Source organism: Dipteris shenzhenensis, chromosome 25 (genome assembly GCF_047967505.1).
Source record: "Dipteris shenzhenensis isolate YYH24624 ecotype China chromosome 25, Dip_SZ_1.0, whole genome shotgun sequence".
Classification (NCBI taxonomy): Eukaryota; Viridiplantae; Streptophyta; class Polypodiopsida; order Gleicheniales; family Dipteridaceae; genus Dipteris; species Dipteris shenzhenensis.
The window spans coordinates 733901-750817 of record NC_141620.1 but is presented as its reverse complement, the minus strand read 5'-3'; the positions used below and the strand labels follow the sequence as shown (position 1 = coordinate 750817).

Sequence of the window (16917 nt, the reverse complement as noted above, 5' to 3'; positions counted from 1 at the left end):
AGCATTGGGATGGACATCTATTGGAGAAGGTAGGAAATTAGCCACTCCCGCCCACATGCCCTTTCTAGCCATGACACGTACGGTACTCGTACGCAATGATAAAAACTTGGCGCAACTTGGAGATCTTGGGTAGCTGTTGCCTTGGAATCACTAGACTGGATGTGTCGGATGTCTTGTCTTGGTCCTTAGATTTGTTCTTGTACCGCCAATCCTTGAGATGCCTTATCTTTCCACAAGCATAGCACTTAAACCGTCCTTTCTTGTGCACTATTGAAAGTGCTTCACCACTTGGAGTGACTTGGAACTTACCCTTGGAGACGAGAACCGATTCCTCTTCAAGGAGAAGGGAGCATAAGTCATCAAATTCTAGCTTGAGAGACCATGTCGTAATTTGGTTAAGATGCGGGTTGCTAACTAGAGAGACGTAAGAGCAACACCCATTGCTTACAATTGATCACGGAGGACCTTAGCTTGCATGGTACTCCTTTGTGGAGAACTCGAGATTGTACAAGTATCCTTTCAAGGTGACAACTTGCATAGAGATCCTCCAATTTAGATCATACCTTGTATGCACTGTTCAACGTATGTGCTGTTGGAGGCACTGTGATCGCGTGTATGAAAGTTGAGTGTGCCTGGGAGTCACGCTCCTCCCAAACCTTGGAAAGCATCAACATCCCAAATAGAATGAACTCTTATGACGTTTAGGCTTCTGTTTGTGGCCTTAAACTATCTCCCATAAGCCCCTGTGAATGAACTAGATCTTCATATTCAACTTCTAGTGGGTGGAGTTTGTGGTGTTAGTGTGCCCATGCTAAAAAAATTATCCAACTTAATGCTGCATTTATAGGTTTGGAGTGTAAGGAGCTTGAAGGCAACGAAAGTGGGAAGCTCGGGTGCCCTACACTCCCAGGGAAGGGGGGTGGTGATGTGACATAAAAAATGAAGTGAGGTGCTAGAAACAACGATGAATAAGGAGAGGTATTGACCTAAGGCTGCAGGGGGGGAGGGTTTGGGGTTTTGGGAAGCAGTAGAAGATATAGAGACACAGAGAGAGAGAGAGAGCGAGCGCGCATATGTGGGTTGCGTGAGAAAGGAAGGCAGGCAAGTTTTGTGTTCGTATCCTGCAAACTCGCAGCAACAATCGGAGGACAAGAGAGGCACAACACAAGACGCAGAGGAGGAAGGCCTTATCAGCCACGCACCGCACATAAGTCGCTAGTTGCTTGATGATGCTCTTGTGATGAGGCGCTACTCAGAAGGCAACCGCTCTGGTAGCTCCAGCAGCTCCTCCACCGCCCGCACCCCCCTCCGCAGCAGCCCCAGTAGCACCACCAGAAATACCAGCCGTGACCCCGCCCCCCCCCCCCCCCCTCGCTCTTGGTACTCAGCCCTTATGTCTTCTTCCAACCTCTGGGTCCTCCTCGGCTTGGGTATCGCCGGCCTCATCATCGTCGCTCGCTCCCGTAGAAAGCAAATCAGTAAAGACTTCGGTGCCTTTATTAAGTACCTGGAGCTGCCTCCGCCGCCTCAGCCAGCTCCGCCCGTTGCCCCTCACCCCCTCAGTGACCTCACATTTGCCGTCAAAGACATGTAAGGACTCTTCTCTTCTCTCGGGCTGTGTGTTGCAATTTATTAAAACCCATTTTTACCCCTTTGGTCTCCGTCCTCCCTCATCTGTCATGCTTTTCATCAGATTTGACGTGGAAGGCTACGTTACTGGATTCGGCAACCCTGATTGGGCGAAGACTCATGAAGCCGCCGCTCGTACGGCACCGGCCGTCGCACTTCTTGTTAAAGCAGGTGCCACCTGCATAGGCAAGACCCACATGGACGAGCTGGCCTACAGGTATGTTTTGCGTTTCCAACTCCATAACGATAGTTAAATTGTGCATAGCGTTTTCGGTGACCAACGTTGAAAGGGTTTCTTTTGCAGCATTAACGGACAAAATAAGCACTACGGAACTCCAGTTAATCCGGCTGCTACCTCCCGAGTTCCTGGAGGGTCTTCTAGTGGTTCTGCTGTCGCGGTTGCAGCAGGGTTGGTCGATTTTGCTCTCGGTACGTTAGCTATCTTGCATCAACAACGTGGGCTTTTAATTCGATTCTGTCAGGGTTAGGCCTTGGTAGTTTCGGTAAAATGTTATCACGATCCCTATTCACGCCAAGCCGCCGGCAAAAAGGGAAAGCTTAGATTTTCAGCGTTTTATTATCACCACGTAGTTTATTATGCGCTTCGATAGGTTGTCTACTTTGCTCATTAGCATTAACAAGGACTCTGATTTTCATTCTTCACGCGGACACATGGGCATACTAGTGTTTTCTGAGTACAAATGAGCGGTAAGGGTGCTGGATTTTTAGGTGAGAAAAACTCACATATGTGTGTGTGTGTTTAGCTTACAAACATACATACATATATATCGTATGTATGTGTATAGTTGACTCATGCGTGCGTGTGCATGAGTAAGCAAGACTGCCACGTTTGATATCTGTATGTCGTGCTGATGAAGCTGGTGGGGTTGTCATTGTAGCAAGTGGCCTGCTATGCATGATGACGTGATGTTTTGCCTCTCTCGTGAGTGGCTATTCATAGACTTTTTAATTGTCAAGTTAGGCATGTGTTAAGTTTCTTTCCTTCTCAATTTACTGTAAATCTGTTCTTGAGTCTAATTCTGCATATATTTTGGCTCTTGGCAATATATAACCCTTTTTACCTTGAGTAAACAGGCACAGATACCGGTGGCAGCGTAAGAATACCTGCAGCGTATTGTGGTATCTTAGGGTTCCGGCCGTCACATGGAGCTGTGTCATGCATTGGTGTATTGCCAATGTCACAAAGCTTGGACACAGTGGGTACGTTATTGCATTGAAGTTCCGTTTTGCTTTCTCCAGTTGAACCAAGATGGCAGTATTACAACTTAAGTCTGCTTACTGTCCAAGTCTTTTCCTTTGGCAGTGTTGGGAGAATGCCTTGTTTCTGTTTTGTTGGTGCTTTTCTAGTTGCTAACATAATACATAGATAATCAAGGGATAAATGCCAGCTACCGAGTTATATTTCCTATCAGAGGCTTGCCAATGATAGCAGAGAGTACAAGGGGCCGGGCGTGTCAGCAACTAGTGAGGAAAACATCCCCTAATTGAAAAAACAGAACTGGAATAATCTATCCTCAGTGCTTTTGAGAAGGTTGACACAAATGTGCAAAGGGAAGAGAGACGTCTCTTGATTCAAATGTGCAAGCTTGCTTCTGTTTTCGCAGTCGGGCACTCCTACTATTTGGAAGGAATGTTGACCGTTTCACCTTGATAGGGAAAGCAACTACCCTGGTATAAAGGGATAAGATTCTAAAATAGATTCCAAACAAAGGCAAAATAAGAAACACATTTTCCAACTACCAATTTTTTCGTGGGGATTTACTAGACAAGGCTTTCATCAGGTTCATCTCCTAACAAGCTGGGGTATCACTTGCGCGCGACTACCAAAAGAAACGATACAAATGAGCATGAAAGAGGGCAATGAGTTAACAAGTCCTTTTACATAGTGAGGGCTATATGATTTCATAGGTGTGACTTTTGGAGTAAGACACATACTGTAGGAATATAAAAGCAAGAGCTAGAAACTAGAAAACTAGAAGTAAAATAAGAACAAGATTGAAAGACAAAGAGTTACCTTGTAGATGAGTGTAGACAAGACACAAGCTAGATAGATTGCAATGATGTGACCCATGAATATATGGGCCAAAGTACAAGACATAGAGCAAGAGTGCTTATGGGATAATTGTAGAGGTGCCACATGGCACACACTCAAGACACAAAGACTAAACTGAGACTAGACAAATGTAGACTAGGGAAATAGTACACCTAGTGTGCACTTATCTCCAACACATACCACTTCTAATCATAGGGCTTGTAATCCCAAGTGTAATCATAGGGGTTGTAATCCCAAGTGTATGAGACTAGGAAGGTTTATATATTTTTTTCACAGAGTTACGCACCCCATTCCCTAAGGGGAGGGAGTGTGTATAGCAAGGGAAAGGTTTGGTGAGTCTCTTCCTCATTTAAGAAGAGAGATCAAATGAGGGAGTTTCTTGAGTACATTGAAAAGCGCCTTGCATGGATGTCTCCTCTTCTTCATATTTTGTTTTGTTTTTTTGGCAGGCTGGTTTGCGAGGGATCCAACTGTATTGCAAAAAGTGGGCCATGTTCTATTGCAACAGCGCTATTCTGAAACAAAGCAGCCAAGACGTGTTCTTATTGCTGATGACTGTTTCAAGCTTTTGTCAGTCTCGGAGGATCGCCATGTGTCTGTGGCCATCAATTCCATCGAGAAAGCATATGGAAGTACGTGCTTAATCTCACTACATACCGTGCTTCCTCTGCTCTTGCGTTGCAATTTGCACCATTGTAGTGTCTATGGTAAGGGATGTCAAATTGTTTGGATCAGGGCATGTGGTCGTACGATTAAATCTTGGAGAATACATTGCATCTAAGATTCCCAGTCTTAAAAGCTTTCGCACAGAGGAGGAAAATGGAAAGGTGGAACGTGGCACTTCTGCCCTCAAATCTTTGAAGAATGCTTTGCGGCTGCTTCAACGGTTTGTTCTAACCCCCCTTTCAAATCACTTGAACATCATGCCAGTGTTGAATAATGAATGTACCACCATTTCAGTAATGTGGGTCCCTTTCATTGAAAAAAAGAATGTATGAAAAAATTGCAGGTATGAATTCAAGTCCAATCATGAGGAATGGATCCAGAGTGTCAAGCCTGACCTGGGTCCGGGAATTTCAGAACGAGTGAAGGCAGCGCTAGAAACAGATTCAGCTCTCATGGCTCAGTCTCTGAAAGTTCGAAACGAGGCGCGTGGTGCTTTGAATGAGCTTTTAATGGTATGAAATGTGATCTGAATTTCACACATGGTGTTTCTTATTCTTTGGGAGTGGTAGCTTTGATAGTCAATTTGCTCCTGCTACATGTTATTGGTGCTACAGCGGTTTGAATGGTATCTTTACTCAGACCTTTTTTTTGCTGTCATAAGGATTATCGATTATTTGCAGTCAAGGATTTATATCTGATGTTTTTGCTTGTACGAGAGTGATCTCTTCCTGAATCTGCACGACATAACTGCAGCTTGATGTCTATATGTCCTAGAGAGCTCATAAATTTTAAAGGAGTATTTTTCTTATGCTGTGTCTAAGTAATACCGCTTAAAATCAATGTGAGGCTAGACGTTGACTAGACCCGGGATGATGTCAAGCAAGATAGAGCACAGGGATGGGGACTAGCTGCCAAAAACCAGGCCGCTAGAGATATCAAAGTATAGACGATGGAACAAGTGAGGCCGCTAAATCAGCGGCACGGGAGACATCCTAGTTTGTTTGGTTAGGGTGCTAAAGGGGAGGTGTGTCTATTGTGGGACGGCCATGGTGCTGGCCATCCTTTGGGCTTCACATGGGCCATGTTATAGGGCTGAAAGGCAGCGCCCACCATAGGTGGAAGCAATCGGCCCATCATACGGGCAGGTGTGAGCTGGGTTTTCCGGGGGTGTCCATTGTGGGATGGCCATGGCATTGGCCATCCTTTGGGCTTCACATGGGCCATGTTATAGGACCGGAAGGCAGCGAGTACATTGCCCCATCATAGGTGGGGTGCAGGTTTGCTGCAATTGGCCCTTCATACGGGCATGTATGAGCCTGGTTTTCCCGGGGCCTTTGTAGGCCCCAATGGCAGGACTGGTGGGCTGGTAGAGGTTGGCCAGCAGGCCTGTACAGAATCCAGATTGGCCATTATAGGTCGGCCATGCAAACCAATATGGCAAAAGAGCCTGGTTGGCCTGAAAAGATAGCCTCCAGTGCTTTTGGGGAGGGTGCAGTTCTAGGCACCAGCAGAGTTTACCTAGCTGGTCCTAGCTTGGTCTAAAAATCGGCGTTGGGGAAATTCAATATTGTGTGTCTGGGAACAACCCTTGTAAAGTGACTGTAGAGTTTGTGATAGGGATATGTGTGGTGGCAGCATGTGCTTGCGTTTTGTAAAGAGGCCCTACCTATCTTTAATACTAAAGAGCTTGACAAGATGTAGCCTCTTATGGATCTGATTTGTAGTTAGGATTGATCTTGTTCATGCTTGCCCAGTTCCAGCTCATCTCCACACCATAGCCTTTTGTTACTGGTTTTGTTTGCCATCGCTCTATCCGCTGTCGCAGCTCTACATCTGGTCCTCTGTGTTTGTGTCTTGCTCACATGGGTTCGTTGAAGATCAAGCTGATGATGGCGGAGGGGCATTGCCTCTGTTTTGATGGCTCATTGCTCTATCCACTGTTACAGCTCTACGCCGGTCCTCTGTGTTTGTGTCTTGCTCACGTGGGTTCGTTGAAGATCAAGCTGATGACGGTGGAGGGTCACTGCCTTTGTTCTGATGACTCACTTGTGTTAAGGAACTTTTGGTGGATTACCCGCACCATGCCGTCTTCGACTCCAACACTGTAGAGAGTTTAGTAGCCTTGCATCCCGTACCTTTGTTCCCTTAGCTGCTCCTTGCTTTACTGGTCTCCTGCTCCAGAGCGACTGCAATCCAATTTCCTCCTTTGTAGTAGGCATCCTACACGTTTCCGACATGCCTTGCCCTCCGCCCTAAAAGTCCAATCTGTCTTTGTACACTCAGCTGCTCTTTGCTTTGTTAGTCTCCTTCAACCTCCTCGGGCACCATGCGCCTCAGCTGCTCTCTACTTTGCCCGTCTCCTACTCTAGAGCTAGTGCAATCTGATCTCCTTTGTAGTAGGCATTGTGCACAGCACCGACATGCCTTGCCCTCGTGCCTCAAGATTTGTCGTCTATTGTGTAAGGTACCTGACTCCTATATCATGTTACTAGCTCAATCTCAGATGGGCGCTCAGCCTGAAATGCATTGGGCATTTGTGGCTGCCGTTGGTTGTGGACCTCTTTAGATCCATGCTATCTTACTCCTGTGAGCATCTTCGGATCGATTCCTAGTGTTGTGCAGTCGGGCTCTCCTATAGTCCTATGCACACGCTAACGTTCGTTCACAGTCACAAGGTCTTGTGCCTCTTGTCGGGTTCTTTATTTCTACAGCATCAACGACATCTAATTTAGTGGTTATGTCAATGAAACTGCTTAAGTTGCAGTCTCGACACGCTGTTGCAACTTTCCTTGCATCAGAGGCAATGGGAAATAAGCGAGTTCTATACTTTTACTCTAGTTTTGTTGAAGGTGTAACTCTTGTGCCTCTACTAGTTTTGCTAGCACGCCAATCTTGTACATTGGTCTCTTGTTAACTAGCTGGAGATCTTATGTTTCGGATCTTGTCCTCGTTCTACTTATTGTTGCATGCGTGATGCTCTTAGGATTTTAGATCAAGCTTCTAGTTTGGGATTTCTTGTTCTTTTGGTGTTTAACTTTACCTACTTTTGGAGGAATAGCCTTTGATTTTACCTTAGATTTTGCTCCGGTTCAAGCTTGGCAGATATGTGTCGATCGATTAACATGAAGACGTGTCTTCATGAATAAATAAACAAAATAATTTGCTTGACAATGAACAATGAAAAGCAATAACCATGAGTGTCTGGAGCCATTCTCCCCTGTTTTCCTTGTCTCCTACTTTGGGGAAGCCTTAGGAACAACCCCCCCCCTTCTTTCCCCAACACCCAAAACAACCATCTCTCTCACCCTTTCTCTCCTTTAGCCCTATGGTCTAACTTGGTGTGGGTAGCCCTACACTAATATTAAATAGTTTTGTCATGCTAACTCATTTAGCGATAGGTCTAACCTATTGCTCTTTGTTTTTTGGGGAGGGGGGACTAATTCCTCAAGAATAGATGTTAGTTGAGTGCTTTGACAAGAGAACTTCTTGACGATAGTTGTTAATGGGATTATTGTTTTGAGGATGTTCACCACTTGAGTGCTCTCATGGATAATACATGAGCATGTCTTTAAAGTAAAGAATTAGTCTTTTTTTTTCGGAGGGGGGGCAATGGTACTCATTTTATATCCCTTTGTAGCCCATTGTGCAATAGGTGGTGGTCGGGCAGTATTGTTTCTTGCGGAGTCCTAAAAGTAATGAATGTATATCTCAATAGAGAAGACATGTATCCAAGAAATAATTGCCTCATTTCATGTTAACATTAATGAAGATTGGCATTGAAAAATAATAGAAGGAAATTAGTAAAGTCCTAATGGAAAATTATTTATAAGATGGTGATTTACTTAACCTTCACAATACCCTACCTTGCGTACTACTTAAATAACTCAAAGTTAACCATATGATTAGGGTTGCTATTTTTGTCATTGAACACTTTTGCACTTTTGCGCTTTAGTAGAAAATCCTTCACCCGACCAAGTTCAAAAATGGAGCATTTGTGACCTACATATGTATAGCAGACTATTTTTTGGACTGGAATTTTTATAGCATCTTATTACCCTCAAATATATGCTTGCTAGGATGTACACGATCTGCCTACATTTTGTGTAAGAGGCTGATGACATGTTCTGATTCCCACATTCAATACAACCCATGATGAGAGAAGTCCAAGAATACACAATTCGATCAACCAACTTGTTAAAAACTTCTTGACATAATAAGTGCTTCCAACTTGGACCAAAATTGAGATGGGGTAGTTCCCAAGAGATCTACGATCTTCTAGCCCTTTTATGCACATGAAAAATATTGGCTTTTGGATTAGTGTTCACATTAAACAAATAATAAAGAGGAATACCACAAGATAGAGAGGAGTATGGGTTCATATAGGTGGTGCCTATTGGTTATCAAAGTAGTTACCTTGTATCCTCCTCAATAGAAGAGTACCTCATCTAAATACTTTGCTGAAGGGAGTAAAAGGAACCAAGGTCCCTTCTCCGGGTTTGACTTCCATCTGTTGCTTCGCAAGTACTACTCGGCGTTCTTCAATCCTTTGATTTGAAGGTCGGTGTAGAGAAAGGATATTGTTGAAAGTCAGCACATTTGGAAGCTTCAAGATACTAGTTCAAGATGGGTTTCACCCCAAACATCACGAGGAGTTGTTCGCTGACTCAGGTGGCAGTTTGTTACCAGTTTCTACTTTGTTTGGACATTGTGACTTGGAAGATCTAGAGGGGGTCTCCTAGTGTTGTGCTGCAGCGATTGTCTGATGCTGTTGGAGAGTAGATTGCCAATAGACACAATTGATTGATCCTTGTGAGTTGTTATATGCCTGTTGCCATTGGAGCGCTGAAGTTCATCGATCTGGCAACAGTCTACCGGTTTTGACTTGAGAGGGGGCTATCTAGCTTTGAGATACAGGTGCCCATGCAGGGAAGCGAACCTTGCACCAGAGGCAGTATCAGTTGGATATTTTTTTCCAGGATCCTCCGTTGGAGTCATGTACCAGTACCAGCAGTTGGATTGTTGTACCAGTTAACCCAGTGTATTGGTACCAGACTAGAGGAGTGTACTTAGCACTTGGCAGAGCAATAGTTCTTGGTTTCCAGTGATCATGCTGAGGGGGTTTGAGCCACGAAGGGACTTCTTCCATTGGTGGTCTTCAGTGGTGGAGCATCACACGATGGATTCCTCCAGCTGCACACCCAGCTCCCTGACGTCTCTGTTCCATCAGCACAATGAGGTCCCCGACATCTCTGTTCCATCCAAGAGCTGAGAGGGGGTGTTAGAGGTCATCTCCTGATGTCATTTAGAGAGAGGGCCCTGCTTGTGGGTGTGCCCGCCCAATGAGTGAGGCTAGGGTAGAGAGTGAGGGCCTTTGTTGTGGTGTGCTTGCCTCCATGAGAGTATGTTAGTTTGGCCTTCCAGTGCCTCATGTGATGCAATGCAGGTCACTGAGGTACCCTGGGAGGATGTAGGGTTGTGTGAGCAGGTGTGTCTCACCCTGCTGCCCTTAGGCGCCTTTTATGAGCCCCTATTTGTGGGCTGTAGAGCAGTGGGTGGGCCGACCTGCTGGTGGGCCACCTTGGCTAGCCCCTCTTTTGGAGAGGTTTGTGCCCTCATTTAGGGCCTGGACAGCCCTATATAGCAGGCTGTAGGGGTTAGCCCCTAGGGCAGAGGGTCGGCCCTCATGAGCTGGCTGGTCAGTGCCCCCTATGCTGGCCGACTTGGGGGGGGGGGGGTGCTGGGCTATATATGTCCCTCCCCTCTCCTCTCATTTCTTATCATCTAGAGCTGGAGCAGTACTTCCAGCAGTGGATCTTGTGGAGCCTGGCAGAGGTGCAGAGCCAGCCCACAGCATCACCTGAGGAGCAGTCCTACTCCTCCCTCGTGCTCCCTATTCACTTGGCTGTTGAGCTGTGTGTTCCAAGCTCTTGAGCAGCCCGTTGTTTTCGTGGTTTTCCCCCAGTTGTAGCGTGGTTTTCTCCAGAGTTCACTTGCAGTTCTCTTGTGCCTTTTCTCTTTCCTTTCTCTCCTTCCCAGTGTGTGTGTGTGAGGCATGCTATCTCTCTCTCTCTTCTGCTCATTTCCGTTGCACTTCTCACAATTCCATCACGATAAATTGGTCCTTCTTGGCAGCCTTAACCTTGGCTAATTCTTTTGCCTTATCTTTAAGTTGAGCTCTTGTGAGTTCTTCGGCTATCCATATTTAGTCCCTTTCAGCTTATGAGATTGTCGTAGAACGTTTATACGTAAATCTCCTGAGTTGAATGTAATGGTGGTATGACCATTACGATGACTGATCTGGACTGCTGTAGTTTCACCGACATCATTTGGATCATCAGGATTGTCATCTGCATCAGCTGTCCAATCAATAGTAGGCATGGCTGCTTTGACACATGTAAAGGTATCATTGAATGAATCCTCTTCTTTATACCATCCATCTGGGAGCCCCCCAATTCTGATTTTCAGAGCATTATACTTTCTAGCTGCATGTTCTTTAATCTCTTCTTGAATATCAGCTTTGTTTGCCTTTGCATCAAACTCCACAATCACTTCTTGCTTGACTGTCTGCACTTCAGTTTGGACTAGATTCTTGACTGCAGAGACCAGTTTGGGAGTAGGGGGGGAAGCATTGCAAGACTTTACAACCTCTTTAATAATTTCCTTCTTACTGGTCCTTCCAAAACTTGGATTCGAGTTACTGCATCTGCCAGTTGCATCCGCAATTCTCGCACTTGATCCTGTAGGAAGCAAATCTGTTCGTGATACCCAATAATGGGTCTGTCAAAAAGACCACCTTGTTCATATATGTGTGCATATGGGGAAGGAGTCCTGGCTGCAACTGAGCCATATCGAGCTCTGCTGTTGGAGGTGGTTAAAGTGGAGGGGGGTTTTGAAGAGAGAGAGAGAGAGAGTATAAACAGTGTACCACTGTCTATCAGCAGCAGAGGGTGCTGACTGTATCCATGTGACACTCAAAAACTTTTTCGTACCTCCTCGTGGCACCTTCAAAACACTTCAGCCTGCGTCACTCTCTTGGAGCTTACGTGGGCTTCGTAATGGTACCCTGCAAACACACCTTCCTGCTGCTCCCCTGGACAGCCTATCGTAAGGCAGTGTTTGCTCCTGTGATCCTTGACTGCTTGTTCACGTGTTGGCTGCCCTTGCCAGCCCCTTGTGGATACTTGTAGATTTGGACCACCCTGCTGCAGAGGTTGCAGCCAAATTGAGGCATCAGAAAGCCTGGACACTGGATGGAATGCCCCCTTTTATAGGGCACTAGGTCCCTGGAACTGACCTACCAGCAAGGTGAGCTGGCCAACCAGCCTACAGACTGGATTAACCAGTCTGTTGCAATGCTCTGGCCCCTGCAGCCTATAAATAGGCCCTGCGCACACCTGGGCCCTGTTCATCTGCAGCCTGCCTTATCTTTGCTGCTGCGCCTGCTCCATCGTCTGCCAGTGTGCTGCAGTCTGTCGCACAGCCCTGTAACTGCCTGTACAGACTGCCATACTGCTGTTCCTTATCCTGCATCTGCTGTTGACCAGGTGAGCTCTCTTTCTTGCAGCCATCCTCTTGATGCTGTGCATTCTTGGGGACGTTGTACCTTGCATTTGGGCTCATGGCTGGGCTCCAAAGCCAGCTGAAGAAAGCTATCTTTGGAAGCCCTGTGATCTGCCCCACATTCCCAAAATATGATCCCTGTCTGCTGTCCATGTGGCAGTGACCTTGCTGCCCACATGTTAGTCCCAGTCCATCCCCTTGCAGTTCTTTATACATGGTGAGGTGTCAACCCCCTTGGCTCTCCACATTTGGGGGCTCGCAGGTGGGGCATTGACTGTAGTTTTCCAACAGCGTGGACAATCAGTGTAGACGTCTTTAACAATGTACATTGCTAATGACATCGTCTTGTTGATTGATAAACCAAGATGCATGCTCGAGAGCGAATGGAATGGTAACCATCTACTAGAATTGTCTATGATAGCCTGTCCTTCAGTATTCTGGCATGCCAAACAAAATGAAGATAAGCCAAAGAAAATTTTACCAGGAAATTTGTGTTTGTATTTTCTGGACATTGATGATGTGTTTGACATTGTTTTGTTGGGTAAATTCAAGATGTAGTCTTGTAATAATAGCTAGCTTGTCATTTTCAGTCACATTGCATGATTTGGGGGTGGAGACTAAGGAACATTATTTTCTTTAGATGGTAGTGTTGACTCTGGATTGGTGGAAACGCAAATATGCAAATGTTTTATTGAAGTTTGTGAGTGATCCTTGAATGTGCAGAATGACTCAATTTTAGTGATGCCAACTGCCGTGGGTCCTCCTCCAAAACTTCGGATAAAAGAATCTTTACTAGCAGACCTTCGAGATAAGGCTTTCACTCTGTTAAGTGTGGCTGGTATGTCAGGGTGTTGCCAGGTACTTCTTGACTTTAAAGAAAGTACAACATGCCATCCCATGTATTTATTTTAGATTTTTTGACTCGTAAATTGACCATTTGGCGATTCTGTGTACTACTCAGGTTAGTATACCTACTGGGAAGTATGATGGATGTCCGACAGCTGTATCCTTGATTGCAAAGCATGGGGCAGATTGCTTTTTGCTTGATACTGTCAAGACCCTATATACAGTCATTCAAAAGGAAGCAGAGGCTTCTCAAACGGTCCAGGATCCAAAGCCAGATGCTGCAGAGGTAGCCAAAGAAAAGGTACTGCATCTGTCTTTCCAGAATAAGAAAATTCATTTCCCTTCAGGTTTTAACAAAAAGACGTTGAATTCGAGATTGAACCAGGACAGAAGAGAACTCCAAAAAAATTCAGGACAAAAGAGAGTCCAAATGAAACCATGTTACTCTGTCTGCAAATAAGAATGCATGGATGACATTGATTTTCTACCTTATACCAGACGATTTGAACTGTTTGACGCTCGTTTGGGTCATCAATTGAATCTTTCACTTGTGCATCATGAGAGAGACCCTGTTTTCGTTCTGATCTCCTCACCTCTCATCTTTCTCAAGCTCTTAAAATCTGGAAGCTCTTTACCTGTGTGTGCCTTGGTCTTTTTCAATGTTTTAAAGTTCTTTTCACACACATGCACGCTCGCAAGCACGCACATGTGTGTATATATTATATGCATATGTATATCTATGTCTGTATGTGTATGTGTATGTGTACATGTGCAACTCCAAGGCTTCCTTTCTCATCCTCACGCACCTCACTAGTAGGATAAGTCAAATGCAGTGTCTTGCTAGTGTGATGTCAACTGTATCAACTCCAAGGTTTCCTTTCTCAGTATAGCTGCTTATGCTTGGGCACTGAGGACGAGAATCAAGATAAGCTTTGCTTTGCTTGCTAGATCTTTAAAAAATGTGTGACAACAAAAATCTGAATTTGTATGAATTAGTCTTACAAAGCTGTATATATATATATATATATATATATATATGTATGTATGTATGTATGTGTCAACTCCAAGGCTTCCTTTCTCATCCTCACATCTCACTAGTAGAATAAGTCAAAGGTGGGCTCTACTAAGGCACCATATCCTCATTGTTGCTGTGTTATTGTCTCACTGCATTGAGGTATAGCCTGCCTGCTTTCAGATGGGGATCATCTTTGAAACTGGCTTATGGCCTTCCCTTGTTTCCCATGTTTGATGCTCTCTTGGTTCTTATTCATATACCCTTGAATCAATCTCTGAAATGACAGGCCCAACTGTTGGTATAGCAAGAAGGAAAGATGAGAGAACCTTACATACCCATGCCATCCATCTTGATGTTGATATGTTTGGGAATCCTTGTTCCAGAAGATGCAAAATCTGGGATCTGGTGTGTTCACTTCTCTCTAATCGCCTCAAATATTCGCCAGGCTTGCTCATCAGAAAGGGGATGTCTGGAAAGGACACCCTTCCCTCCCTTAGTTCTGCATCAGGGGAAGGGAGCATCCTGTTCTAAAACAAAGCTGCCGCCCTCAGGAATGGAGCATGCTCATCTGCTCAGCCTCCTCAAGCATCCATACCAAAAGCAAACAAAGGCTGCAAGTGAATGAACAAATCCCGAAGCATTATTGTCTTTTGGCTTCCCCCTCACGAGGAATTTTTTGGCAAATGGAATTGTGCCAACAATAGAGACGAAGTTTTACATTGATATAAGTCTCTGGCAACGTCTGCAATGTCAATGTTGTGTTCACTTTGGTCCAAATTTAAAGCAGTACACCGACCACTTGTATTCTTATTTCTGGCATCATAAAATCCTGAAGATTTGGAGCTAATGGCCTACCCATTTGATACTATTTACCCCTCACTTCTGCGGAAGTAGCATTTGTTGTGATATCACATTTTGCATAAACACATCAATTTCTGTTGTTGATTGTGATTTATCTCTACATTTCAAGGTTTGTATAAATTTTGCCATTGAACATTGTCGGGTGTTTTACAGGGAAATATGGCCTTTAAAAATAAAGACTTTAGAGCAGCTGTGGAGTGCTATTCTCAAGCTATACGAGTAGATGGTAAAAATGCAACCTATTACAACAATCGAGCTGCGGCGTATTTAGCGATGTGCAGGTATAATCCTGTGAACTTTAATCATCCCAATTTTGAGGTGTTTTCTTTATGCAGTTGAAGGGTGACAAATATGAGCTGAGAATTTTCTTGATTCAATATTGCAGCTTTCAACTGGCAGAGGCTGACTGTACAAAGGCTATCAACCTTGATAAAAAGGTTTCATACTTCTGTTTCCCGAGTTTGTCTTTTCAAAGTACACTCATTCCAGGAAATAGTACATTATTCAGGTCCAGGAGTTGCAGAAAGGCATACAGGAATCTGATCCATGGATTGGTTTTGTGTATGCCTTACATGCAAATATTCCATAGATCTCATTGTAGGAGCTTTGTAAGTATTCTTTTAGATTGTGGAATAACCGTAAAGGATGCCTGTTCTTCTTATGTTTGGAAAAGCAGAATGTGAAAGCTTTTTTGAGGAGAGGTACTGCTCGTGAATTCCTTGGATACTACAGGGATGCCGATGAAGGTAAGGGTTCACAGGAATATTCTACTTCAACCTTCTGCCTCTTTTGGCAAGCATTTCTGAATGTGGGGAAGCAGCTTTATAGCATAACTCGCATCATCCCTGACAGCAGTAGGTTTTGTATTATGAGACTTAACAGAAAAGCCTGGTCTTGGGGCCACTGCTGGTGGTTTGAATGGCCTGCATGATGAGAGAGAGAGGAGAGAGGAAAAGAGAACAGAGGCAATGTGTAAGCTCGTAACTATCTTAAGATAGTCACTAGAGAACATTCATGGCCAAGGTATATATGCATAAATTTTGAATCTGTTGTTGTGACCTGGTGATCACAGACTTTCGGCAAGCTCTTGTTCTAGAACCTACCAACAAGACAGCTGGAGATGCCATCAAAAGATTAAAGAAGCTTCTCAACAGTTAGATCTTGAACGCAGTGTATTCAGATTAACAGCAGCTTAAAACAACTGTGCACCCATATGGATGATTTTCCATGGCATCTCGTAGAACACCACACTGTGTACTGGTGCTTTGGAGTGTAGGTGGTACACAAGGTTGAACAAGAGATAGAATCCCATGAAGCAGTTTTGTCCAGAGATTTGCGGTAATTTTTCGGAGCCGATGCTTTCATTTGGTTGGGCTGAGTTTAACTGGCAGGTGGCAGCTTGGAAGGTTAGATTTGTGGAGCTTCTTCATAGAGTTTTAGTTGAGTTCTGATTCATTCTGGCCTGTGATTTAGGCCATAAATACTCAACAATTTTCATGCCGGACTCAAATGTTTGTTAGGCAAAGTGTTGCTACACTCAAAGCAATTTATATGGGACTTAACTAATCTTACGGTGCATCTAAGTTTGTCCATATGGATTTTCAGATAAATTATCTTAAGGTTTGTCAGTCGAGTAATAGAGACAAGCTCTCCTAAAACATATTCCAGTGGTCGCTTCATAAGTAGGTATTTGTTTTCTACGCGCAAAACTTTTGCATTGATATCTCTAGATGTATCTCTTTAGGCAGTGCATTCTTCAAGTGATTATTTGATCTGACGGCACTCATTTTTCAGCATGCTTGTCTATTCATATTTCAGGGGCTGCTTTGTTAATTTGGTATTTGTTTACTATGCAAAATTTTTGCAGGGATATTTTTTAGATGTATATTTTTAGTGCATTATTCAAGTGATATTATTGGTTCAGACAGGCACTCATCTTTCAGAATGTTTGTCTATTTATATGCTAAAGTTGGGTGTCTGTTTTGGAATCGATTTGTCTCAATCTGGGTGGTAGGTGCTAAAATTATTAGTAATGATATGTTAGGAAGTGTTCTATGCTCGGAGGCTATTGATAGAATGTAGGACAGTTAGGATTTAGCTTTCGCTTAAGACTCTGCATTGCTGTTAATTTTTTAAAAATCATGTGAAATTTCTGCAGCATCAGAGCCCAAGGAGGGTTTGATATTGTTGTTTACACTTCGAAGGGCATGATTGATGTCTCCACTGAATTGGCATTGGTATATGTTATATTGCTTGTATATATCTC

At 44.2% G+C, this 16917-nt stretch overlaps 1 protein-coding gene across 1 annotated transcript; it reads left to right on the top strand.

The window, feature by feature from the left end:
* The first annotated feature begins 1054 nt into the window (after nt 1-1054).
* LOC147885282 (translocon at the outer membrane of chloroplasts 64-like) lies at nt 1055-16279 on the top strand. Its single transcript, XM_087396115.1, has 13 exons — nt 1055-1590; nt 1694-1846; nt 1934-2058; nt 2725-2850; nt 4153-4335; nt 4439-4589; nt 4713-4881; nt 12653-12787; nt 12891-13076; nt 14805-14932; nt 15037-15088; nt 15328-15397; nt 15724-16279. The coding sequence occupies exons 1-13, from the start codon at nt 1241-1243 to the stop codon at nt 15807-15809; spliced, it is 1914 nt and encodes a 637-aa protein (XP_087252241.1). The 5' UTR covers nt 1055-1240; the 3' UTR covers nt 15810-16279.
* Nucleotides 16280-16917: the final 638 nt, after the last annotated feature.